Source organism: Balaenoptera acutorostrata, chromosome 2 (assembly GCF_949987535.1).
Source record: "Balaenoptera acutorostrata chromosome 2, mBalAcu1.1, whole genome shotgun sequence".
In the NCBI taxonomy this organism is placed as follows: domain Eukaryota; kingdom Metazoa; phylum Chordata; class Mammalia; order Artiodactyla; family Balaenopteridae; genus Balaenoptera; species Balaenoptera acutorostrata.
This window is the reverse complement of record NC_080065.1, coordinates 178,931,991-178,958,301: the sequence shown is the minus strand read 5'-3', so window position 1 is coordinate 178,958,301 and position 26,311 is coordinate 178,931,991. Positions and strand designations below refer to the sequence as shown.

General features: G+C 56.8%; 2 protein-coding genes and 1 non-coding gene across 4 annotated transcripts in view; 2 read left to right on the top strand and 1 right to left on the bottom strand.

The window, feature by feature from the left end:
• LOC114236198 (U6 spliceosomal RNA) lies at nt 1–104 on the top strand. Its single transcript, XR_003622194.1, has one exon. It is a non-coding gene; the product is annotated as a U6 spliceosomal RNA (small nuclear RNA).
• Nucleotides 105–3,697: 3,593 nt separating this feature from the next.
• CDC37 (cell division cycle 37, HSP90 cochaperone) lies at nt 3,698–13,410 on the bottom strand. Its single transcript, XM_057539882.1, has 8 exons — nt 13,185–13,410; nt 7,222–7,503; nt 6,773–6,881; nt 6,554–6,669; nt 6,345–6,467; nt 5,543–5,725; nt 5,371–5,442; nt 3,698–4,276 (listed from the first exon to the last, which is right to left on the bottom strand). The coding sequence occupies exons 1-8, from the start codon at nt 13,284–13,286 to the stop codon at nt 4,124–4,126; spliced, it is 1,140 nt and encodes a 379-aa protein (XP_057395865.1). The 5' UTR covers nt 13,287–13,410; the 3' UTR covers nt 3,698–4,123.
• Nucleotides 13,411–14,692: 1,282 nt separating this feature from the next.
• Nucleotides 14,693–26,311, top strand: part of PDE4A (phosphodiesterase 4A) — a 47,440-nt gene continuing 35,821 nt past the window's right edge. Inside the window, exons 1-3 of one of the 2 annotated variants that reach the window (XM_007168982.3) lie at nt 14,693–14,886; nt 20,622–20,729; nt 21,505–21,704. In XM_007168982.3, coding sequence (XP_007169044.2) covers nt 20,682–20,729; nt 21,505–21,704 — 248 coding nt within the window. In that variant the 5' untranslated portion in view covers nt 14,693–14,886; nt 20,622–20,681. Of the gene's footprint in view, nt 14,887–20,621; nt 20,730–21,504; nt 21,705–24,309; nt 24,866–26,311 lie in introns of those variants that run through there. The other variant, XM_007168986.2, reaches the window with a different exon arrangement.

Sequence of the window (26,311 nt, the reverse complement as noted above, 5' to 3'; positions counted from 1 at the left end):
GCGCTTGCTTCAGCAGCACGTATACTAAAATTGGAAGGATACAGAGATTAGCGTGTCCCCTGCACAAGGACGATGTGCAAATACGTGAATCATTCTATATTAAAAAAAATGATAGGGAGATTATCTTGGTGGACTCAGTGTAACCACAAAGGTCCTTAAAAGTGGAACGGGGTGGGGACTTCCCTGGTGGCGCAGTGGTTAAGAATGTAGGGGACACAGGTTCGAGCCCTGATCCGGGAAGATCCCACATGCCGCGGAGCAACTAAGCCCGTGCACCACAACTACTGAGCCTGTGCTCTAGAGCCCGCGAGCCACAACTACTGAAGCCTGAGCGCCTACAGCCGGTGCTCCGCAACAAGAGAAGCCACCGCAATGAGAAGCCCGCGCACTGTAACGAAGAGTAGCCCCCGCTCGCCGCAACTAGAGAAAGCCCACGTGCAGCAACAAAGACCCAATGCAGCCAAAAATAAATAAATAAATAAATTTATTTAAAAAAAAAAGTGGAACAGGGAGGCAGAAAAAGAGGTCAGAGTGATGTGACAGAACTTGATTCACCTTTGCTGTCTTTGAAGATGGAGGAAGGGGGCCGTGAGCCAAGGAACACAGGCAGCCCCTAGAAGCTGGAAACAGCAAGGAAATGGATCTTACCCAGAGCCTCCAAAAGGATCACAGCCCTGCCAATGCCTTGATTTTAGCACAGCGAGACCCGTGTTAGACTTCTGACCTGCGGAAGTGTGAGGTAATGCATTTGTGTTGAAGCCACTAAGTTTGTGGTGATTTGTTACAGCAGCCATAGAAAATGAATCCACTCAACACACATCTGTTGGTTCTCCTGTCCCACTCACATCATTACATTTCTGTTCAGTGAAACCCTTTTGAGTGGAATTCTGTTTGCCGCTAAGACCCAGCCAATCCTGCTTCTGGGAGCTTACTCTATAGGTGGGATGCCTGTCCTCGTGGAAAATGGTGCACAAAGGTATTTTTCGCAGCATTGCTTGTAAAAGTAGAGATGGAAAAACCTGCAAGTGTTAAAAAACAAAACAAAAAAACGCTGGTGAAATAAATGCTGAGATGTGCACATACTGGAGCTTTCTACCAGAGTAGAAAGAATGAGGAAGTGCTGATGAACTGATAAGGAAAAATCTGCAGGGCCACAAGGTTCAGTGAAAAACAGCAAAGACGCGTCACAGACTGCAGAGTGTGTTAGCTTTGTGTAAAAAAGGAACGGAAGGGGTAAGATTACATTTGAACTTACAAAAAGAAACCCTGGAAGGAGTCACGAGACACCGTAGACAGTGGGTTCCCATGGTTGGGGGCAGGGAACAGGCTGGGTGGAGAGTGAGTAGGGAGAGAACCTACTCTATGTGTCTCTCTTAATAGCTGATGTTTTAAATCCTAGCCGGCACTAGGGTGAGGCAGGCGAGGCATGAAAGCAAAGAGGGCGCCAACTCAGTAATCGAGATAAATATTTTAATGTAATATTTTCCAAAAACACCATTAATGTGAAAAAAACCATGATGAACAAAATACTGAAATTTTAAGTCAAAAATCAGTAACAGGGCTTCCCTGGTGGCTCAGTGGTTAAGAATCCGCCTCCCAATGCAGGGAACACAGGTTTGAGCCCTGGTCCGGGAAGATCCCACATGCCGCGGAACAACTAAACCCGTGCGCCACAACTACTGAGCCTGCGCGCCACAACTACGGAAGCCCATGCACCTAGAGCCCGTGCTCCGCAACAAGAAAAGCCAACGCAATGAGAAGCCCACGCACCGCAACGAAGAGTAGCCCCCGCTCGCTGCAAGTAGAGAAAGCCCAGGCACAGCAACGAAGACCCAATGCAGCCAAAAATAAATAAATTAATTTTTTATGCAGAGAACGCGGGTTCGAGCCCTGGTCTGGGAAGATCCCACATGCCGCGGAGCAACTCGGCCCGTGAGCCACAATTACTGAGCCTGCGCGTCTGGAGCCTGTGCGCGGCAACGAGAGGCCGCGATAGTGAGAGGCCCACGCACCGCGATGAAGAGTGGCCCCCGCTTGCCACAACTAGAGAAAGCCCTCGCACAGAAACGAAGACCCAACACAGCCATACATACATACATACATACGTACATAAAAAGAATGTAAGCAGACAAGAATATCATTAAAAAAAAAAAAAATTAAAAAAAAAAAAATAAATAAATAAATTAATTTTTTTAAAAAATCAGTAACAGTGCTGAATTCTATTGAAGCCTGAGGTCAAACAAAATATCAGGAATATGGATTCTATCTTTGAAAGTTTTTGCAGTAAAGAATTAACAAGTTGATGATCCTGAGTGGATCCTGGATGGGTGGGGTTTATCCAGGGCCTTAGGAAGGCCCCCCCATCCCCCCCATCCCCCCCCCCCACCAGCCATTCTCATCTATATGAAAAGCATTAGGTAATGCCACTCAGGTTTGCAGCTCACTGTTGCCCCCTGGTGGTGATCAGCTTGAACACAAAGACATTTACTGACGGCCAGGACCCCTTAGGGGCGCTGGGAATATTTTAGGACCAAGAAAGACTCAGTTTGTGCCGTGGTGGTCCTCACAGCATAAAGGAGACAGCAATACACACATTAGCAAAGCCAGGCAGGTGAAGAAGCTGCATGGCCAGATGTGATGGGTGACTCAAAAGGCGGGTCAAGGAGGACCTCTGGGAGGAGGTGGCAGAGCTCTGATTGGAGTGAGAAGCAGCTGCCAGGGGGTGGTGTCCCCCAGAAGAGGTGGGCAGTGGGCTTCACTGGATCCTTGGCATTTCATGTCTTAAAAGCTGTTGTGTCCTTGTTTATTATAGTATTCTTTAAGCCTTTCCTGCAGCCCGAATATTTCATTCACTTTTAAAGGAAGACAGCTTTAAAAAGATTACTTTTTAAAGGGAAGGGTGTTCAAGCAGAGGGCCAGGCATGTGCCGAGGCCCAGATTTTGAGCATCTGAGTACCAGGCACCACGCGTGCCTGTACATTATCTCACCTACTCATCGCAACCCTGGAAGGCCTGAACATTACTCTCATTGTAGAGGGGGACACTGAGGCTGAGGAAGTTGCCCAAGGTCACACTGATACAAAAACTTGAAAGTGCTTAAGGATCAGCAAGGAGGGAGTTGATGAGAAGGGGAGGACACGAGACAAGGGCAGGGAGGTGACCAGGCAGATGGTACAGGGCCTGGTGAACTGCAGGGAGGTCTTAGGCTTCTGCTCTGAGGGAAGGATGTGCCCGGACTCAGGTGTCCACAGGTGCCCACTGGCGGCTGCCTGTTGGGGTCCAGTGAGGGCAGGTGAGACAGGGAAGAGGCTGGAGGGGGCATGCAGGCCAGAGGTGATAGGGACCTGAACCAGCGTGGAGGACGAAGGGCAGTGGACTCAAGATTTGTTTTGAAGGCAGAGCTGGCCGTGTGGAAGGTGAGACACGGTGCAAGTTCATGTGGTGGGGGTCTCAGAGGGATGAGATAAGCCCAAGACTTATGGGCGGGGTGGGGGAGGGTAGTGAGAACTCTGACACAAAGGTGTCCTGAGGAAGTGTTCCAAGCGGCGGAACAGCACGTTCCTGGAGAGCCTGGAGTGAGGATGGAGGACATTGCCCATTTGCTGCAGGGCAAAGCTGGGGGCATCACAGGCCCAGCCGCCAGCACTCACCAGGGTTCCCTCCCACCCCCTCAAGAGAAGAGCTGTGCCAGCCCTCCTGAGGTCTCGCGGAGCATCTGAAATCCTTTATTGGAAGATAATTGCTGTTTACTATATAGGAGACTCAACAGCAGATGAACAGTGAAAACGGAGCCCACAGTGACTGGGGCAGGGCCCTCGGCTGGGGACCCCACCCCTACCCCGTGGACCAGTCTGGCAACCTCTACGCCTCCCTGGACCCCCGAGCCTTTGGCATAATGCTGAAGAGGGGGAGCTGCAGGCAGTGAAGCCCCTTGACTCAAAGCAGACTTGGATGAGCACTCGGGGAGTGGGGTCAGTGGAGGGGGGTGGGCAGGCCCCTCCGGGCTAGGTGTGGGAGCAGCAAAAGTGGAGGAAGCCAGGAGCTGGGGAGATGGTGTCTATTTTTGTTTTCTGAAAAGGGGCACACAGGGGCCTGCAGGCAGTCGGGCAGCAGCTGAGGTGGGTCACGCGCTGACGTCTTTCTCGTCGCCTGGCTTGGAGGCTTCCAGCAAGGGGTCCCCGGGACCCGCCTCCTCCTCTTCTTTGGCCTCACTGGACTTGGAGTTGGGGACCCAGAGGCCAGAGTCGATGCAGCGCTGCATGTGGTACTTCGCGTCCTGCAGGGAGAAGGGTGGGTTGGTGAGGCTGGGCTGCCACCTTCTGGTGGCCCGCCTGTCCCCTGCACATCCTCGAGCCTGCTTCCTGCTCTTTCTAGATCACAGCTTTACAGAAGAACTGCCCGCAATGATGGAAATGGCCTGTAATCTGTGCCGTACAATATGGTAGCCACCAGCCACGTGTGGCTACCGAGTACTTCAAATGTGGCTGGTGCAGGGGAACTCTAAATCTTACTTAACTTTAATTCAAGTTTAAACAGTGTAGTCTAAAACAAGGGTCAGCAAACTTTTTTGTAAAGGGCCAGACAGTAAATATTTTTGGCTTGCAGGCCCTATGGTCTCTGTCAAAACCTCTCAACCCATCATTCCTCAACTTTAGGGTTGTAGCACAAAATCAGCCACAGACAAGATGAAAATAAGCCAGCCTGGCTGCTGCATTGCAATCAAGTCTTATGTAGAGACAGGCAATGAGCCTGCAAGCCACAGGCGGAAGACCCCTGGTCTAAGATGTTCATTCCCACAGAAGCGTCTAGAAACCCTGGGCCAGGTCTTGCGACCAGACTCATTTTACAGATGAGGAAAGCAGTGTGGCCAACCAGTGAGCCAGGCAGCAGGAATGGGGTCAAACTGAGGTCTATCAAGACTTAAAGTATTTATCTACCAGCGCGGTTACTGCTCCAAACAGCTGCTGTTTACCAGCACCAACTACGTGCTCAGCCCTCCCCATGGATTTCGTGAGTTAGTATCGAGAGAAAGCGGTTTGATGAGGTAACTGAGGCTGGAAAGGGACCCCCTCCTTGGGCCACTGTGAGCTGCTGGCAAAGGTGGGGTCACCTGGGTGTGCTCATAAACAGCCCACAGGGACAGGGACACTCAATCTGGACGCTGGGCACACAGTAGGTGCTCAATAAATGTAAGTGAGCAGGTGGCACAGAGCCTGGCTGCCTCGTGTGCTGGCCACACAGTGACAAAACGTCCCTTGTTCCTTGGAGAAGCCCAGGAGGGACACTTCTACCAATGATGTGGGCAGCAGAGCTGGAGGGAGCGGGGGAGACACACTGCTCGCCCAGGTGGGCTTGGGCGCAGTTACTCACGGTGGGGTCCATCTTGCTGATGGCATCTTGGAGCATCTGCACATCCTTCACGTCAAAGCATTTCTGGAGTTCCTGTGGGTGCAGAGGGGCGGGGTCAGGGCCTGGGTCCCAGGGACCCCGGGGACCCCACTGGCTGCCTGCCTGCTGCCCGCCAGGGCCCAGGGAGCCGCACCTCAGGGAGGGACTCGTAGACCTCGACGGGGTCCAGGCCGCCGGGGCCGAGCCGCTTCTTGCGCTCCTCCTCCTCATACTCCTTCATGGCCTTCTCGATGCGCAGCTTGGCCCGGCCCCGCACGCGGTCTTTGAAGGCCTCCAGCTCATCGTTGAAGCCCTCCATGTACTGACGGTCGGCAGTCTGCGGGGGGCAGGGGCGTGCACAGGGCTGAACTGGGGGACCCAAGACCCTCCCACTGTAGGTGCTCAGAGATGCCCCAGGGCTCCCCACATCTGGTCCTGAACTGAAAGACGGGCACCCTGGGCCTCAGGGCTCTCCTCTGCCTCCTCTGAGCTCGACTTGACACCTCTGTGCTCACGACCACCTGCCTGCACATCCCCCTGAACCTCAGACTCGTGACACCCACCTCCTCCAGGTCCTCCTGTGGAGTTTAGCAGGCATCTCAAATGCAACACAGCCACCCCGGAGCTCCAGATCACACCCCTCCATCTGTACTGCATCTCCCCCAGCTCTGCTCTTCAGGTGCTCAGGTAAGAAACCCACAGGCGTCCTTGACTCTGGCCCTCACCCCAGGTTAGGACTTTCAGCACATCGTGCCAGCTCAGCTTTCCAAATCTGCCCAGGAGCCGACCACTTGTCAGCTCCTCCGTGGCCCAGCCCTCTCCTGACTGAGGAGAGGTCTGATCACAGGGGCTTGAGTCCGAGTAGACCCGTGTCTGTCTCCCCCAGTGGACCGCAGGCTGGTTCCCTGAGGAGGACCACCCTCCACTCTGCTCTGGCCGCCCGGGCCCCTCCCTACCTTGATCTTGGTGAAGAACTGCCGGAAGCAGGCACGGGGGTCCACCTTCAGGCTCTTGGCCAGCTCCAGGATGAACTGCATGACGATGGTCTGGTGGGCCACCTGCTCCATCAGCGCACATTTCTGCCGAGGGAAAACAAGCACGGCGTCACCAAGTGGCGGACTCAGGGCAGAGCCTTTCCCCAGCCCCGGGGGCGGGCTCCACGTACCTCCTCTACCTCTAGGTCAATGCACCAGATGACCAGGTAGTTGGCGGTCTCCTCGCACACCAGGTGGACGTTGTCCGACAGGTACTTCTGGCTGTCGTCCCAGCGGCGGAGCATGCCTGCGAGAAGGCGTTGGCAAGGTGTTGGAAGGGCCCTGGAGGCGGAGGGCCAGCCCCTTGTCACGTGCACCGTCCACTGGGCCCCGACCTGGGCCCAACTCACCGAAGTGCTTGATCTGTTTCTCATACTTCTCCACGAAGGTTTTGTGTTTCTGTTCCCTCACCTCCTCCGACTCCTCCTCCGCCTGCTCAGGCTTGGTATTGACCATGCTCTGTGGTGGGGTGAGAAGGGGAGTGGGCTGGGGCGAGGCCGTGGAGCGCCTCAAGCGTGGCCGGGTGGGCCGCGGCCGCAGCGCCCATCCCATCCAGGGTGGAGGTGGTGACGGCGCCATGAACATCAACGTGGCGGGAGCGTGGGCGTGGCAGGTGTGGCCTCGGACTAGGGCCTTCGGGCAGATCAGAGGGGGCGGGTACCGGTGGGGTGCCTCACCTGCCTGGCCCCTTCACCCCTGATCCCCTCACCCTCCACCCCCATCCACCCGTCCCTGGACCTGAGCAGTCCCCTCCGCCACACCTGCCACTGTCTGCCGAGCGTGCCCGGCCCTCGCACACCTTGCTGAAGCCGTCCTTGCTGAGCGTGTCCACGTTCCAGGGCATGCTCTTCTCCTTCTTGCGCATCTCCTCTAGCTTCTGCTCCCAGCTGCGCTCCTCCTTGCGCAGCTGCTGTGCCTCGGCCTGCAGCCGTTCCAGCTCGGCCCTGCTGCCCTTGCCCTCGGCCACCTCCAGCTCCTGTAGCTTCCGCTGGCACTCGGCCACCTTGCGCTTGCACTCACGACAGCCCCTGTCCAGCTCCTCCTTCTCTTTCTGGAACTGCTCCATGCGCTCTACCCGGGCCTGTGGGACAGGCACGGCCCATCACTCTGTGGAACGGCTTGTCCCTCGACCCCAGCCCCAGGACCCCAACAGCTGCACCTGGGATGACCCCAGAGAATGTCAGCACCAACCTCCGCGTGCCGGACTCCCAGCTCCCGCTCTCGCCCCTACAGGTACCCCTGAGCCAGGGTGGATCCCTCTCCTGCTCAGAACCCTCTACGGCTCCCACCTCACTTGGAGCAAAAACCTAAGTCCTCCCTGTGACCCACAGGGCCGTGCGCAATCTGTCCCGTGCCCTCCGTGGCCTCACCTCTTCCTGCTCACCCCCTCCCTCCAGCCACACTGGCTGCCTCACCTTTTCTTGAACCCACTTCAAACCTCAGGGCCTTTGCACTGGCTGTTCCCTTGGCCTGGAATGTCCTCTCCCCAGATACCCCCCACCCCGGCATCCTTATCATCTTCTTGTTTTAAAAAATATATTATTTATTTATTTATTTATTTATTTATTTGCCATGCCGTGCAGCATGCGAGATCGCGGTTCCCTGAGCAGGGGTTGAACCTGTGCCCGCTGCATTGGGAGTACAGAGTCTTAACCACTGGACCACCAGGGAAGTCCCCCTTATCATCTTCAAATGTCCCTTACAGGGAATTCCCTGGTGGTCCAGTGGTTAAGACTTCGTGCTTTCACTGCCGAGGGCCCGGGTTCAATCCCTGGTTGGGGAACTAAGATCCCACAAGCAGCGCAGTGCGGCAAAAAATAAATAAATAAATAAAAATAAAAGTCCCTTACAGATGAGGCCTTCCTTGACCACCCGGCTCAAGGTCTCAACCTCCCCCCACTCTGCTCTGCTTGATCTTCCTCCTCAACACTTGTCGCCCGACAACAGCCTGTGACAATTATTTATCATGTTTCGGGCACTGTCCTCCTCCAAGGATACTGGCTCCACCAAGGTGGGGATCTGTTCACTGTTGTGCCTCCAGAGCCAGGAACTGGGCCTGACACACGGTACGGACTCAGAAAAGCCTTGCTGGATGTGATAAAGTAATAAGATGCTGGACAGAGGCCTCACCCCTCCCCAGGGTCTCAGGTTCCCCCTCCTCCCTGGAGCCACCCTCAGTAACACTCGGGCACCCTCCTGTGCCCACCACGCCCCTCAAGCCACCGCTGCCTGGGTGTCCCACAGGCACCTCCAATTCTGTGCCCAAAACTGAACTCCCCATCGGAGCCCCCCAGACCTGTTTTTCTGCTGTGTCCTCCCTCAGCAAAGAGCCTGCCCCCGCCTCCTGTCCCAAGCTGAGGCCTGTTGTGAGCCCTGTCCCTCCCTCTCTGCCACCAAATCCTGACACTATTTTTCTTTTTGTTTGGCCACGCTGCGTGGCTTGTGGGATCACAGTTCCCCGACCAGGGATTGAACCCAGGGCACGGCAGTGAAAGCCTAGAAACCTCACCACTAGGCTACCAGGAAACTCCCCTGACACTTTTCATTTCCAGTTGTTTCTCCAATTTGCTCCACCCCGAGTGCTGCACCTGGATCTGCGGAGGCCCGCTCAGCTCTGTCTCCAGGCCAGCATGCCCTCCGGAGCCCAGCCTAGTGCCCACCAGCCTCCTGTGCCCCCCCACCCCAGACGCCGCTCCTCAGACCTCCTCTTCCACTGCACCCCATCTCCTCAGTCCCCCATTCCGACCCCGATCAGGTCACGGGGCCCTGTCGCTCTCCAACCCTGCTTGCCTCCCAGCAGCGCCTGCTCAACCCAGAGCCGATGACTGACCCCTGAGAGGTGCCACCGTCCTCCACCGCTGTCGCCCCAATCCAGGCTCGGAAGCTGCCACAGGAGTCTTTGAAATGTACCTGGCTGACCACAGCCCTCCCTGCTACCTCAAACTGGAGTGTCTGGGTTCAGAGGGGACCCCAGACCCCTGCCCCACGCTGGCCAGATGGCCAAGGCTCCTTGGGGGGCTGGGTCCCAGGCTGATGCCGGCCCCTGTGGTTGATGCTAGCCCTGAATGGACCAGCTCTCTCCTGACTCTTAGCCTCTGCACATGCTGTTCCTCCCACCTGGAACTCTCTTCCCCTTATTCCATCTGCTTTGTCCCCAAGTCTCAGCTTCGACAGAGCCTTCCCCAAGTGCCCAACCCCCAGAGTCACTGAGCCCCAAAGGCCCCTCTGTGATCATCAGATGACGTGATGAGATGCTAGTGGAAGGCCTTGGGGCACCAGACCTGGGGTCACATCTCACAGCCACCATGTAATGGCCGGGTGTCCCTGGGCCAATCCCCTAACTTGTTTCCTCATCTGTCAGATGCAGACAACAGTGCTGACCTCACAAGGCTGCATCGGGAAAAGCAAAAAAGGTTATAAAAGTAGACAGTCCAGAGCCGTGCTGGGTGCTCAGTCAGCACCATTCCCACGTTGGCTACTGTCATTACTGTCTGTCCAAGGGGACAATCTGTCTCTCTCTGGGGACTGTACTGGGGCGCAAACAAAAAAATGTACTTCAAGTGTTTAGCTCGATATCCAGTAAATGCTTATAACTGGTAACTGGGAGCAGTTGTTACTGCATCATCAGAGCAGCCCAGCTCCACCACTTACTGGTGATGTGACCTTGGCCAAGTCTCATGTCTCTCCCTGCCTTGGTGTCCCCCTCTATGAAATGGGACCTCACAGCGTTGTTGTGAGGACTAAATGAGTTACTCCCAGGAAACTGCTTGCAGCACGGCACTCGGTATACGTGTCCTCAACTGTCATCACCGTCGTCATGGCCACGGCCACGGCCACCAGCATGGTCTGCTAACTTGCTTCTGTGCTTTACTAGAGGCCGTATCTCCAGGTTCTAGCACAGGGCCAGGAAGACGGCAGGTGAGAATCGGGAGACCTGAATCCTTCTCTAACGCCCCATAGGACCGACATGGTCAACCCTGAGCTTCACTTTTCCCACTCGGATAAGGCCGTCGCCTTGCGGAGGACACCTTGCGGCCTCTGCCTCCTCTCTTTTTCCATGATGGGCCTGTGTCACCTGGAGCCTTCCTGCTGCCTTATGAGGGTTACGGTTGGCATTATAGCTGGCCTTGGGTGGCAGCAGGAATCTACCACACTGCTGGTTTCTGCTGGACGGCCATCAAAATCTTCCCGGCATCCTCTGAGCAGCCGCCAGGGAGGCCAAAGCTAAATAAAGGCCTCCTGGAGCTGCTGGGGGTGGCAGCCTGCCCGGCCTGAGCTTTACGCCTCCAGGAGGGGCTGTAGCAGGCTGGGCAGGGCAGAAGCCTTGGCAGCGAGAAGGGGCCACAGGTATCACTGCCCTCGTTACAGACAGGGGACCCGAGGCTCACAGAACCTGGATGCCACACAGCTCACTGGGAGGAGCCACAAGAAACTAGTACTGGTGGCTGTTTCTGGGCAAGGGAGCCAGGGAGCTGGAGCTGGAGCTGGGAAGACTCGCTGGTCCCCTTCTGGAACCTTTGGATTATTTTTTTACCATGAGCGTGAATGACCTGAGTAATAATAATGATAGTGGCTAAAGTTTCTACACAGTTTATTACATGCCAGGTGCTGTCCTGAGAGCATTACACACATTAAATACATAAGGCAACCCTCACAACAACCCTATGAGGCAGACACTAATAAGATCCCCAGCTGGAGAAACTGAGGCACAGAGAGATCAAAACTCACTGGGGGCAATGCAGCAGGTCAGTGATTCAGCACGAGCTAGCATCTGAACCCGGGTGGGTAGGCCTATGCTCAGAAGCACACCAGGCTACCTTTTCTCTAATCCCCCCTTTCCCCTCTGGTCCTGCTTACTCCCTCCCAGGCCCTGAGCCAAGTTCTTTCCAGATCTCATTTCATGTCGTCCTTACGATGGTCTCATGGAGGCGGGGTTTCGCTCCCCCTAAAGCAGCAATGGCCCTGTGGCAGGGCTGGGGTGAGAACCCAGGCTTGGTGGCCGCTGAACCGGGTGCTGGAGACACCAGGCTCCCCGCCTCCACTCCAGCCCTGGGGCTCCCAGCGGCAGGCCAGGAAAAGCTTTTGTGCCAGGAGGGAGAAGGGTGTGGTGGGAGGAGGACGCTGCAGGAGAGGGGGCATCGGCCTCCCAACTCAGCAGGACCAAACCGTCCTCCCCACGGTGATACAGATTAACTATGTGACAGAAATAGGTGTTCCCAAGAATCGCCTTGAGAGCTTGCAGAGATCTTCAATATTTCATAATAAAATGTTACACATGGCAAGAAAGAGAAGTGCTAGAACTTTCTCCTTACACTCCAGGGGCCCACCCGGCAGGTACACTACCCAGGAGGCTGCTGCTTTAAGGAATGGGTTGGAACTGGGACTGGGAACCAGATGTAGGGACTAATGCTGGGTCTTGGCAGGATGGGGAAGGGCCCTTCTAGAAGCTTCTAGATAAACGACTGGGAGCTGATATATGGGAAGGTGGGGTGAGGAATTCCTAACTGGAAGGTTCTGAGAGATATATGCCCTCAGTTTGAGAGTACAAGCATAGGAATGTGGGTGCAGGAGCTCTGATTTGGTGGAGCAGGAGATTAGAACATTAGGTCCCACGAGAGCCATTCTGTTGGGCCTGAGAGTGCTGCTGGTCAGGGAGAGGGGTGAGAGAACACACAGACTTGGGATTCTGGGGTCTGGATTTGGGGGAAAATAAATAAAAGAAGGGGCAGGGAATTTGGAATCAGACTGGGAGGGTTCCTGGTAAAAGCAGGGTCAGTGTGGGTGTCTGAGAACAGCAGACCAAATAGGGGTCAGAAGGAAGCTGGGGTGGGTTTAGGTCCTGGACTTGGGCTTGAATGAGGCATTTCAATGCTGGCGGAGGTTCCTACAGGAAGCCTGTCTTGGGGGTGGGCGGTGACTGGGCCTGCAGTACCAAGTAGGGGCAGGGGCTCTGGCTGGGCAGGACGCCACGTGGGTAGGGTTTCCTGATGCAATGGGAAATTGGGCCTACAGTACATGAGGCTGAAGGAGAGTGGCCGGAATTGGAGGCTCCATCAGGGTGGAGCTGGTGGTTCAGTCTGAAGGGGAACCAGGTTTCAAAATTCCAGTCCTAGATGGGACTGAGGGCCCTGGTGGGGCACCGGTCTACGTTCTAGGGAAGGGGTCCTGGGTGTGGGTTGGAGTCCCAGACCAGGAACAGAAATCTCAGGGGAGGACAGAATTCCTTGCTCTATTGAGAGGAGCAGAACCTCTAGATCTAAATGGGAATCACCGTCAAGATTCCGAAAGGCAAGTCACAGACTAGACTTAAAGTATTGGGAACTCTAGGGGCTGGGAGGGGCCAGTGGGACATCCAAGATCATAAGTGGGTATTCAGGGTGCAGACTCTGAGGTAGAATTCTGGGTGTAAGTGGAAGGTCCCAAATGGATTGGGGGGGCACGTCCAAAGCTTGTCTTGGTAGTCTAAACTGTGAAGAAGGTGCCCTAGGGGTCAACTGGGAGTTCCAAGAAGAAATTGGAAGGGGAGGGGGGAGGGGGGAGGGCGGAAGGGGGGAGGGCCCGGGATCGCGGGCAAGGAACTCAAGGGTCTCGACAGTTCTGTTGCCCCGGAGTTGAATCAAGGAACCCCGGGCGATCCGGAAAGTCCAGACTGTAGGGTGGGAAACCCAGGTGTCAATGGCTGGGCCCCCGGCAGTATCAGGGGTCAGAACTCTGAAGCGGAGTCCCGGGAGTGGGGGAAGGCGCTGGGCGCGCGCGCTCTACCTGATGCCGCCAGCGGAAGAGGCTGGCTGTGTCGATGTTGGGGTGCGTCTCGTCTTCATCGTCAGACACCTCGATGTGGTCCCACACGCTGTAGTCCACCATCTTGCCTCCGCGGCCCAGCCCGCTCCGGCTCTGGCAGCAGCAGCGGCGGCAGCGGCGGCGGCAGCAGCAGCGGCTACGGCGGCAGCAGCGCACAGACTCTGCCCGCAGAGTCCCGCCCCTTCCGTTTCCGCCCGGGCGCGGACGCCCCCGCCCGCGCGTGACGTCACATCCCTAGTAACCGCGGCAGCAGCACTGGCGACCGAGGTCTTAAAGACCCCCGCGCACGTGTTTCGGCTCCCGGGAGTCTTCGCCGAGACCTCACCCTATCGGGCTCGGGGCCTCCGCTAGGCACCTCCTAGGGGTATACGAGTGGATTCTCCATCCTCGAGCTCCCCTTATCTCCCGCTGCCCCACGGTGGGCGTTTACGGCGGCCGTGAGGGGGGCAGATGGCGAGACTGAGGGAGAGGATTGTCCCCTTAGCCACGCCGCAGTGACGTCAGTCCGAGTCCACTGCTGGGGCCGGGCCTCGGCGAGAAGACCTCGCTCCCGCCCCTTGTGAAGAGGAACTTAACTTTGTGCCTGATAGGAAAGGACATTCCCAGTCCGAGGGGTACAGGGCCCTGCCCTGGGAGGGTGAAGGAAGGATATGGCCCTGCCCTTGAGGAGTCGGAGGTGGGGGCGATGTGGCCCTGCCTTAAGGGCTGGTGTTTCCCCGGCTCGGACCACAGCCTACCCCTCGCGTCCGCATCTTCTGCCTCTTTAGCGGGGATTCGCGCATACACGCCCCCTCTGGAATCACCCGAACCGCACTAACGGGCCTCGGGAGCCTGTCTACTGCGTTCCCCCCGTGCAGCCGCTGGGTGTCGCTAGTGTCTAACTAGCGGCCCGTGCTCTTGGCTTCGCGCCGGGTGGGGGTGGGGGTGGGGGAATCTTGGCAGTGAGCACGGCGGGGGGTCTTGACCCGTTGATGTACTCTAGGACTGCTCGCAGCGCCTGCCCCCTTCCTCGTCCCGGGCGCTAAGGACTCCATTACACTGAGCTTGGGCGACCCCAGCCACACATTTTCATACATCCCTATCCACGCTGTGACACCGGGATAAAAGGCTTCGTTGCAGCCTAGGGCCAGGATTATCTCAGATTAAAGGGCGCTGGGGGGACGGGGTGGACGGGAGGAGCTTCAACCACTCTGGTGAAGGGAGCCTCTTCCAGACTCCCCCAGAGCAGGCGTTGGAGGGAGGGGCTGGAGCAACTGGAGTAAAGGTCTCTAAAAGGGTGGGGGTGTGGGGGATTCCCCTGCCCACGGAAGGGGAGGGGCCATCCGGACAAAAGCGCCCGCCTGCTGCCGCCCCTCCCCCTCGCGCTCCATTCAAACCCGCGAGTAGGCGGGCGGGGGCGGGGGAGTCCCCCTCTCCTCCTCCTCCCCCTCCAGCCCCGGCAGTCCAGCATCACAGCGGCAGTCAAGTCCCGGGCACGCGCGCGCAAGGACCCACACCTCAGCGGGTCTCACAATCTCTCTCTCTTTCTCTCTCTCTCTCGCGCACACACACACACACACACACACACACACACACCAGCAAACAAAGGGTCTGGACACCCCCGTCCCCTCCCGCCCACCAGGCCGGAGAGGGCGGGGCATCCCCTGCCCAGCCCCCCTGCAAGGTAAGCTTTGGACCACAAGCTGCGGTGGGGAGGGGGACAGGCGCCGGGAGGGAGGGGGTCTGGACGGGGGGGGACTTTCCTCGCCCCCCAAGAAAGTCAGGGGCCCCCTGTACGCCCTTTGAGGGCTTCAGGCCGGCCTCCAGGCTGAGGGTGTGTAGGGAGGACACCGGATGCCGGATTCCCGGGTAGGCGCGGGGGTCTCTACCTGGCTTCGGAGACCGGAGCTGCCTGGCCCCAGGGAAACAGGGTCCCAGGAGCCCCAGCTCCCAGAATTGGGGACAGGGCGCCGGAAGCTCCCCGATCAGCGCCAAGCATTTACTAATCTCCTGACAACACAGCATCTCCAGCCCGGGGGACTGAGACAGAGACCCCTGAGTTGCTTTGCACTGTCCCTCGGACTCCCAACCGCCCTCCCCCCATCAGCGCACCCCCTGCTGGGCGTCTTGTACCTGTGGGGTGGGGGTGGGGGGCTGGGAATGCTCCTCTAGGCTCCCAAGCTTCCTCTGCTGCATCCCATAGCCACACACTGCTTAGCTGCGGCTGTGGGACTGGGCAAACGGCTTTGCCTTCCTGAGCCTCAATTTCCTCATCTGCAAAGTGGGTAATGACACACCCAGGACTCGGGGAGGTCATGCATGCGAGTCTGCCGTTACGCCATCATTTATTTTACAGTTCATTTCACACATATTTCCCAAGAGCCTACTGTGTGCAGGACACTGTGACCAGGCTGTCAGGCTACAGCAACCAACAAGACCAGCTGGGTCCCTGCTCTGCTGACCCTGGACACTGATGAGGGAGCAAGATCAGTGGGTAAACAGAGAAAGATCCACGGTGATTTCACACTGTGAAGACTAAAATTTCATGAGGCATAGAGAGTGACTGCAGGGAAGGATGTTCAAGATTAAATGAGATTTACGGTTTGTATCTGCCTTCCTCATTCACTTTCAGCTCCATGAGGGGAGGGCCAGGTCTAGAAGAGCGGCTGGTACACAATAGGTGCTCAGTAAATGTTGAATGAGTTAAAGAGGGGATTAGATTAAGACTATTTTCATAGCACTTTAGAGCAGGTAGGAGGTTTATCATGAACCAATCCATCCTCTCTCCTATTTTACGGATGAGGCGCGTGAGTCCCTAAGACCCAGAAAGGGGAAAGATGTCATCAAAGGCAATAAGGGAGTTGACGGGGTGTCATCATTCCCACACAAGTGAGGGTGGCTGAAGGAATGGTTTTGAACAGCGGGGAATGGAAGAGAGTAGAGACCAGACTTGAGCACAGGTCCCTCCAGGAACCCATGACACCCTGCCGGTGCCCATCTCTCTCCCCATACCACACAGACACAGCCCTGCACTCATCCATTCAACAAGTATCTACTCAGTGCTTACTATGTGCCAGGTGCTCAGGACACAACAGCAAACAGAAGAAAACCCCCTACGCCCATGGAGCTGACATTTAGTAGAGAAAACAGAGAAGAAACAACATAAACAAACGAATAAATATATAACAACAAACTGTGATTAGGACGGTGATAGAAATAGCTTGTGACAAGAGAGAAAAATGGAGGGATCCACTTTGGGTTGGGTATCCAGGAAGACCTCCCAGAGGAGTTGCATTACTCTTCAAACACACACACGCACACACACACACACACACACACACACACACACACACTTTGATCCAGACAAACGTAATCCCACAAACACCACATACAGGCTGGAGCCTGAGAACCGTAATAGTGTGCCTGAGGCCCCATAACTACTGGGTGGCCGTGCAGAGATTTGAACCCAGAATCCATCTTTCTAACCAATGTACTTCCCGCTGCACCCACATGCATGTACCCTCCCCGCCTCCACACACACACATACTCAGAGTCACACAGAGACACAGCCAGCCTCATGCCCACATAGACTGATATGGTGTCACTTTGTCACATACACACACTCCTGCGGGTATGGTCTAGTCTCAACTACGCAACACTCAGACTCCCAGAGAGTTCTACCCGTCCGGTTGCATGTGGGCAGCTGTGTTCAAAGTCACGTTCACACACGCGCATGCGCGCGCGCGCGCGCACACACACACACACACACACACACACACACACACACACACGCATGCCCCGTGGGGAGGGGGGCTGGGAGTCCTTCCCAGCTCCAAGTCATGGAGCTTGGGTAGTCATTGTTCCTCCTCAGGCCTGAATGACCTGGGGCAAGCTGTGGACAAGGGTATTCATCCTCATTTCCATCCCTCTTTGGCTGTCCATCAGACAGTGGCCCATCACCCTGTCCTTCTGAAGGCGGTGGAAGTTGGGTGAAGCCAGTGCTCCTCTGTCAGCCCAGGCCAGGGACGCTGACAAGCTGGATGAGGGAAGAGGCCTCTTCTCAGCTTGAGCCTGGCGCCTGCTCTGCCATCTGGACCCCACTCACCAGCCGGCTGCTGCGCAGGGGAGAGGAAGGCAGGCTTAGCGGCTCCCTTCCACCTGGGCACTCAGGCCAGTTTCTGAGGCCTTGTGTCCCATGCCCAGGTTTCTGCCAGAGATGATTTCTGAAAATGTGCACAGGTGTCCAGACAGTGGTGGCATGTGTGTCTCCACCTCTCTCCCCTGGCCTCCTCCATTCCTTCCTTCATTCCACGAATCCTTGAGCACCTACCATGGGCTGTTCTGGGCGCTGAGGATACAGCCAGGACCGGCTAAAGAATTCTGCAGAGCCCAGGGCCAGATGAAAATGCAAGGCCCCTGTTTAAAATTATTAAGAATTTCAAGACGACGACAGCAGTGCATTAAACCTTCTAAGCATGGGGCCCAGTGGGACTGCTCAGGTCACGTGTCCATGAAGTTGGCCCTAGAACAAGACAGAAAAATCTCCTGCCCTCATGGAACTAAGGGGTGGGGCAAGCAGAAACAAACATATGATACCTCAGGGGTGATGAGTGCTGAGAACAGAAATAAAGATGAGTGAGAAACAGAGGGTGATGGGGTGGGGGGAGGCATCCATGCCAGGGAAGGCCTCTAAAAGGAGGTGACTTTGAGCAGAGAGGTGAAGGAGGTGAGGGAGTCAAGTGGATTTATTCATTCACTTGAGACATTTGTTGAGCACCTACTGTATACCAGCATTGTCCTAGGTCCTGGAGATCCAGCAGGGGACAAAACAGACCAACATCCTGACCTCATGTCCTAATCAAAGGACAGGCAATAGATAATAAAATAAGTAAATTATATATCTTGTTAGAATGTTGTAAGTCTAAAACAAACAAAATGAAAGCAGAGCCAGGGAGATCGGGGGTGGGAGGAGCACAGGATACCTGAGGCTGGTTTTCCAGGGGAGGGAAAAGCAAGTGCAAAGGCCCTGAGGTCTAAATATGCTTGAAGTGTTTGAGGAACAGCGAGGAGGCCAGCGGGATGAGCGGGGAGGACGGGAGGAATTGAGGTCTCTGTGAATGTGTAGCTGTCTCCCATGTTATGTCCATAGCTCCACTGAGTCAACAACAGTGATAATTGTTAGTATTATTAAGATAGTGGCCACTGTTTCATGAGCACCTACTATGAACCAGGCACTGTGCTCAGAACCTTACATGCATTATTTCATTTCATACTCACAACAACCTCCTCAGGTAGGTATGAATATTATCCCCATTTTACAGATAAGGAAACTGAAGCTCAAAGAGGCTGGGCAACTTGCCCCCAAATATACAGCTAATAAGTGGCACAGTCAGGATTTGAATGCATGTCTGTCAATGTAATACTGGAGCCTAAGCATGGTCCTTACTACATGGCTGTTTCTCTGCCTGTCTGAGCATATGTGTCTGTCTGCATACAGAGGAGAGGGTGCCTCTTTCTCTGTATGTCTAACTCATTTCTTCATTTATTCATTCAGCATTCATTGAGACTATGTGTGGGGGACCATGATGAATGGGTACCATTTCTTGCCCTCACAGAGCTCTAGTGGGGAATACAAATAATTACAACCCCTAATGATGAGTGCTTTAATAGGGGCAGAACAAACAGCAGTGGGAGCCCAGAACATGGACTGGCTCAGTCCAGCTGAGAAGTGGAGGTGACCTTTAAGCTATCTTTATACATTCATCCATTTGTTCAACAATTGTCTGTCATAGACTTGCCTGGTGCTAAGCACTACGTGGGTGAGATGACATTTACATTCACTTCTACTAGTTCATATTGAACTGAAGTGCTAGTTAGAGCTATAAGGCAAGAAAAAGAAATAAGAGCCAAGGTAGAGGGTAAAGTAGCTAGTAGCTAGTAGACCTTCTAGGAACATTATTAATATGCTCTTGAGTCCTCAAAACAGTAGCTAGACATTGAATAAATACTTATTAAGAGCCTATGATGTTCCAGATTCAGTTCTAGGCACTGGGGATATATTAATAAAATAGATAAAATATTTTGTCCTCCTGCAGCTGATATTCTAGTATGGGACAAGACAGACAATACATGTAATAAGTAAATTACATAGTATGTTATGAGGTGATAAATGCTGTGAAAAAATAGAGCAGGATAAGGGAGTTTAAGAATCCTGAGGGGCTAGCAACTTTAAACAGGGGTGGGGTGGAGAGAAACACCAGGAGAAATGCTGAAAAGGTGAGATGTGATTAAAGACCTGAAGGATGTGAGGGACCTACGGATGTTTATGGGGAAAAAGTTCCAGGCAGGGGAAACAGAAAGTGCAAAAGCCCTGAGGCTAGAGTTTGCCTGGTGTGTCCAGAAACAGCCGAGAGGCCAGTGTAGATGGAGCAGAGTGAGCCTGGGGGAGGGTGGGAGGAGGATGAGGACAGCAGGACTGTGTAAGCCTCTTGTTGAGGACTTTGACGTCTCCTCTGAGGGAGGTGAAAGCCATGGAGGGCTCTGAGCAGAAGAGGGACATGATCTGACTTGGGTTCTAACAGGCTCCCACAGGCTCAGATGGTAATAGCATTTATTAAGCACTTACTGCGTGCCAGACGCTGTTCTTCGAGAATTCAATATGGTCTGATCTCATTTCATTCTCATATAGAACCTGCAAGGATTATCATTCCATTTCACAGAGGTGAAACTGAGGCTTAGACAGTTTAAGTCACTGACCTACGGCCACACAGCAATAATTTGCAGCGCCTGGGTGTGACGGTGCAGCGAGCCGGCCTTCCCCTCCCGCAAGCTTTTAGATAGGGATTGCCGGCAGCAGAGCGCACTCATAATCGGGAGTTGCGTCTGTGTCCCTGTCTGTTTCTATTTCCACGCGTCCCTGTCTGTCTCTGCGCGCCTCTGCCTGCGCGTCCCCCATCTGTGCCCAAGCCGCCGTCTCGCTGCGCCCGGCCCCCGCACATCGGAGCTATTTCGGGTTTAGGCATAAAAGCCCAACAGCTCGGAGAAGACGCTTCCTCCTGCCCCCGACTCGGACCACGCGCCACACGCGGCCGGCTCTGGGAGCTCCCTGTCTTCTCTGAGGGATCCCCAAGCTGGAGAAGCCCCCGCAAGAGGACAGGTGGGGGCTGGGGCGACCCGGGCCGGAGGCTCTCGGCCCCCCAGTGGCCAATCCAGGCATTGACGCTGTTCAGAGCCCAGTCGCGCATCAGCTGTCGCTCTGGCAACAGACGGGTGACGTCACCGACAGGCAGTGCGTCAGCCACCTGCTTACGTCACGCCCCAGGAGAGGCAGTTGGCGAGGGGCGGGTGCGGATTCCATGCTCAACCGGCAGGGGGAGCCCCAGGGAGCTAACGGCGGATGCCTTCGGCCTGGTCCTGCAGGAGGCACTGGCCGGGGCCGACATGGCCCCTGAAGCCCCCAAGGCGCGCTAGTCTGGCGGGATGAAGAGGAGTCGCAGTGTCCTGTCGGTGGCCCGGACCGGTGATGAGGTGCGAGGGGCGGGGCCCTGGCTGGGGGCGGGGCTTGGGCTGCGACGGGGAGTAGGGAGCCCTCTACAGACCAAGACTGACTGCTCACTAAACCTGGCTTCACTTTCCCCCCAGGCAGCAAGGAGTCTTGTCCCCTTGTGCCTCAGTTTACTCCCTTGACTTCATTATACTCCTGCTGCCCAAATTAAGGGCTCTCAGCCCAGGGATAGAAGGCAGGGTCTTCCAAGGGGCTTTCCAAATAGGGAGAGGATTGTAGGGTGGAGGGGAGGGTGCCGGGGGTGAGGCCTTAAGGGTCTCAGATATGAGGAGAGGGGGCCACAGACGTTTAGGCCAAGAGGGGGCTTCCTGGACGTGGAGGGTGGTGATGTGTTAGAGGGGTTTCACAGTGAAGGGCAGAGTACAGGCATGAGGGTCCAGAGCCCTGGCCGTCCAGTGGTTAAGAATCCGCGCTTCCACTGTAGGGGGCACGGGTTCGATCCCTGGTCAGGGAACTAAGATCCGGCATGCCGCGTGGTGCGCCCACACACACAAAAAGAGAGGAAAAAAGGGAGTCCCACAAAAATTATGGCTGAGAACGGGCACCCTTCAGATGTAAGAGCTGAGAAGGGACCCTCTGTGGGAGGGATTAGTGAGTGGCTAAGACGTGAGAGGGGCACAGGAGCCTATATCCCCATCGGCCACTATCTCAGATGGTTAGGGAGGGACGTTACTGCAGGGAGGGGCTCAGAGCTGCCTGACCAGGCTGCACCCCTATCCCGCCCTTGTCACACCTCAGAGGCCGCGAGAGACCCCCGAGCCCGGCCGAGCCAACATGCTCGGGGCTGCCCTCCGACACCCTCGCCGACGCCTCTCCACGGGCCCAGGCCTGGGCTGGGCTGAGCCTGAGCCCTTGGACACTGGGGTCCCTCTGCCATCACGGCCCACCACGCTGCCACTGCTGATCCCCCCGCGGATTTCCATCACCAAAGCTGACAGGTAGGCAGGAGGTGGAACAGGCTGGGAGGTGGGGTGGAGGAACAGGGCCACCTGGGCTAAGTCCAGCCACCAACCCTTTCCCGTGCTCTAGGCTCCTGGCTCCCTGTGTTTTGCAAAAGCAGCTGAAACTTCTCCTGGAGCCTGGTGGGTCAGGTTGTGACATAACCCCGCCCCCACAAGAGGCACCTCTTGCAGCCTCTAGGAACCCCTTCTTCCATTTTGCAGCTGCCTGAGTCAGCAAGGGGCAGGATTTCGGAAAGGGTTTCAACCCTCCAGTCCCCAACGATGCTCCCATAATCAGAGAGCTGGGACAGGCTAGGGAGTGAGCCTCCCACCAATCCGCTGTGCACCTCTATTTCCCTTTCTGAGAGGATGCAGTTTCTTCAAGGCCTTAAAAGGAGATGGTGGGACCCTGGAGGAGGTCTGGACTGGCATTTTTCTTTCTCCTGAGCTCTGCTTCACACTGCACTTCCGTGCTCTTTCTCATCTGGGGTCCTCGGAGGGCACTTCAACCCCCATCTTGGCCCAAGGATGAATTTGAAAGCCAGACAGCTGCCACTGTTCTCTGCAGCCTCAATCTCCCCACCCACCCCTTTGTCTACTCAATCGGAGGGCCCCAGGGTTTCTGCTTGGGTCATGGTACAATGGTTCATTTCCAAATGGAGGAGGAATTGACTGTCATTCCCCTCTCCAGTGGTCTAATGTAACCCCCCCCAAAAAAAACAACAAAAAGAAAATTCCTCTAGCGTCTACCTGGTTCAGGCCACAGATCCAACTACCAGCTCTGGCCGACTGCCTTGGGCTTTCCTTTTTGTGCAGCCCCCGCTGTGACCTGACCCCACCCTCAACCCCACCCTGTGTTACCCCACCCAGAGCTTTGACAAGACAACAGCAACCCCCGCCCCCCCGCCAAGAATTTGGTCCAGCCCAAGACCCTCAAGTGATCTGGGGAGGACTTCCAGCCCTTACCGATCCCCTAGAAGCCTTTTTGAGTATTCACTTGTGGGGAGGGTCCCTGAGAGAAGTTGGGGGACACAGTTCTGGCCTCTGGGACATCCAGCCGCTGCTAATGGGAGGGCGTTTCTGGCTCTGCGTTCGCCCACGCCTGGAGCCCCCTCTGGCGGGGAGAAAAGCGGCTGTGAGGGTTGGAGACGGGCTTTGTTTTTTTTGTTTGTTTGTTTGTTTTTTCCAATAAGAACAGTGCGGAGGGAGGGCGGTGGCAGACGGCAAGGCTTGCCCGGGGGGAGCCCTTGAGGGGGGCGCGCGGGGGCGGGGCCTGGTTGCGCGTACTTGCACCCAAGCTGGTTAATCCGAGCGCGCAACGGCCGGGGGCGGGCCACTGGTGTGTGTGCTCTCCCCGTGCCCGGCAGCCACCGACACCAGGGCTCGGCCCGGGCCGGGGCGGGGGAAAGGGAGGGCGCTCGGATCCCGCTAGCTCTCTGCTCGCTCGCGCTCAGCGCGGCGCTGGGGGAGGCGGGAGCGTGAGTCACGGCGACTCCCGATTTAGGTGCCGGAAGGGGGGCTCTGCCCGCGGGGGCAGCGGGGAGGAGGCGCGGCTGTTTACTCGCCTGAAAAGGGCACGGGGATGCGTCCCGCGGCTGCCCGGGACCTGCCTCAGTTTACCTGCTGCAGAAGCGCTTTAGAAGGAGCAGCGATACACAGAGAGGTGGGCGGGCAGTCGGGGTATCAGAGCCGGGGTGTCCTCCTGGAGCCACACAGGAGCCAAAGGGACACACCCCAGTAACACCTCAGAGTGGCCCCAGGCCGACCACACACACACACCAACACACATTGACTCCCTCAGACACCACAGTCAAACAACAGAGGCTGAATCGAGTGCACAGCTCCGCGAGCGCGGACCCACCACAGTACACACCCAATCGCGGGGGAACACAAGCACAGACCCCAGGCCACCAGAACAGACCCTGTAAGAGGCACACACCCTCCAAACAGGCAGCACACGTGCACACACTTCCTCCAGCCACAGACACGCAGATACACGCACAGCGAAATCCAGGTAAACAGGCAGACCGCAGCAGCCAACCACGTGCGCACACACACTTCGAGGAGACACCGAAAACACAGACATCCCTCGGAAGAGGCCACGTGCGCGCACCTCCCGCCCCAGGCACACACCATCACCGTCCTCCGACCCACCAACAGGAGATTCCCCGAACACCGTCGCCGCCCGCTGCAGGGACCGCATCCGTGTTACCGGGACCACTTCCCACAAGCTCCCCCTGGCCAGGGGTAGCGAAGAGGACAAGCCAGCACTGGGCTCCGCCCCCACCATGATGGACGGACTGACTGACACACCGGCAACCAGTCGGGTGTCTCCTTCACGATCGGATTAACCGTTTAACTCCTTCGTGGCCGTGCGCGCCGCGGCTGAGGCAGGGCGCTCTGGAGAGAGCTGAGTTCCGGCGCCCCCTCCCCGCCGGGAGCGGGTCTCTGCGTGGGCGGGAAGGGCCCCCTCCTTGGGTGGCTGCCCCCCACTGGCCCGGACGGAGGAGGAGGGGGGCGGTGCTGACAGCCGCGGCGGGCGGGGGGCGGGGAGAGGCGGGACGGGGCGGGGGAGCCGGGGCTGCCTCCGAGCGGGACGCCGAGCGCGGAGAGCGCTGCCCCGCGTCAAGCAGAGCGCCAGGCGCTGACAGGAAGCCTCCGCGCCCGGCCCGGGGGCGATCGGCCCGTAGCGCCCCCGGGTCTCTCCCCGGGGCGCCATGGCCCCACCGAGGCCAGGCGCACTTGAGGGGCCCCGGGAGCGTCAGCTCGCGCGCAGCTGAACGGGGTGCAGCTTGGAGAGGGCCGGGGCCCCCTGGGGTGCAGGTGGGGGCTGCGGCCATGGAGCCCCCGGCCGTCCCCTCAGAGAGGAGCCTATCTCTGTCTCTGCCCGGGCCCCGGGATGGCCAGGCCACCCTGAAGCCGCCCCCTCAGCACCTGTGGCGGCAGCCGCGGACCCCCATCCGTATCCAGCAGCGCGGCTACTCGGACAGCGCGGAGCGCGCCGAGCCCGAGCGGCCGCCACACCGGCCCATAGAGCGCGCCGACGCCGTGGACACCGGCGACCGGCCCGGCCTGCGCACGTCCCGTATGTCCTGGCCCTCGTCATTTCACGGCTCCGGCACCGGCAGCGGCAGCGCGGGCGGAGGCAGCTGCAGGCGGTAAGACTCCGCGGCGGACGCGCGCGGAGCGGATAGGCGCGCAGAGAGGACGCAACTCGCCCCGCTGACCGCAGGGGGGCGCTGTGATGCGGGTGGGATCAGTGTGACTGACGGGGCTGGGGGGAGGAGTTCTACTGCGGGGGCGTCTGGGACCTGACCCCCGGTGGTGCACTGTACCCGAGACTTCCTACTGAAGATGATCCTGAGATCGATTTATGGGGGCGCCATGCTGCGTGTGCTGTTAACGGGGTCTTGGTTGAGGGTTGCAGCTTTAGGGGTCTGTAGCCTTCGTCGGTGACAGTGCAGGACAGTGACTAGGCTGGGTGCCACTTGACGGGGCTGGATTCACTGTGTTTGGGGATGGCCTAGGGGTCAGTCTGTAGGGAGTGCCTGCGAGAACCACAATGCTTCCTGCAGGCTGGGGGGCTCCCAGGGTCCTTCTAGAGTGGGGAGGACTGTATTGGGAGCGGGATTCATGGACTTGCCCTGCAGCTGGGGTCAGTAATCTAAAGGGGACCTCTTGGGGGAGCCCTTTGTTGGGGGCCTGTGTGCTATGTCAGAGCCCCCGCTCAAGGCAGGAGTGTTCGGGTTCAGTAGCTGCCCAGAGGGAGAGAGAACAGTGTTCAGGGGGTGCACAGTCCCAGCACAGGGTGAGGGAGTCCCTGGCTCCCTAGGTAACAGTGTTAGTGATGAAGTGTGAGTTGGGTACCCTCTCACTGACCTGAGTTTGCTCCAGCTGTTGGGGATGGCCAGCTGTGGCCGCCTTGGCTGCATGCTCTGCCTGGGGTTCTGGGGTCCTATGATTGTGACAGCATAACTGTGTGTGTGTCCAGGATAGTATAGTTTGTGACATGTTGACTGTGTGCTCCCAGGACAGTGATTGTGCCAGTGTGACTTGTGTGCTTCAGGGACATGGTGATTGTGACAGTGACATCGAGTGCTCCTGGGACACAGTGATTTTGCTGGGTGACTGAGTGTGCCCCTGGGATGCTGTGATTGTGATGGGATGACTGTGTGTGCTACTGGAATACTATGATTGTGACAGCGTGGCCGTATGTGCTCCCAGGACATTGTGATTGTGTCCCTGACTGTAGGATGTGGTGATTGTCACAGAGTGACTGTGTCTGCTCCCAGGACAGTGATTGTGACAGAGTGACTGTGCGTGCTCCTAGGACAGTGATTGTGACAGCGTGTGTTTCTGGGATGCAGTGATGGTGGCACTGTGATGTGTATATTCCTGGGGACACTGTGATTGAGACACTGTGAAATGTTCTCGGCTGCTTGTGTGCCCCGTGTCTGAGAGTTGGTGCTCTCACTTTCAGGGCGTGCACCCAACTCCCTGGCATGCTGTCCTCTAACCAGCTAGTGTTCCGATGGGGTCTGACTTTGTGTCCTGGTGACATGTGTGACTGATGGCTTTGACTGAGTGCTTCGCCTGACTCCCAT

Excerpts from the sequence above, each read along its gene's own strand:
- CDC37 (XM_057539882.1), bottom strand. The coding sequence starts at position 13,286 with ATGGTGGACTACAGCGTGTGGGACCACATCGAGGTGTCTGACGATGAA. Across the intron at positions 6,882-7,221 it reads GCAAGGACGGCTTCAGCAAG|AGCATGGTCAATACCAAGCC; the intron begins GTGTGCGAGGGC and ends ACCCCACCACAG. Across the intron at positions 6,670-6,772 it reads GAAACAGATCAAGCACTTCG|GCATGCTCCGCCGCTGGGAC; the intron begins GTGAGTTGGGCC and ends GCCTTCTCGCAG.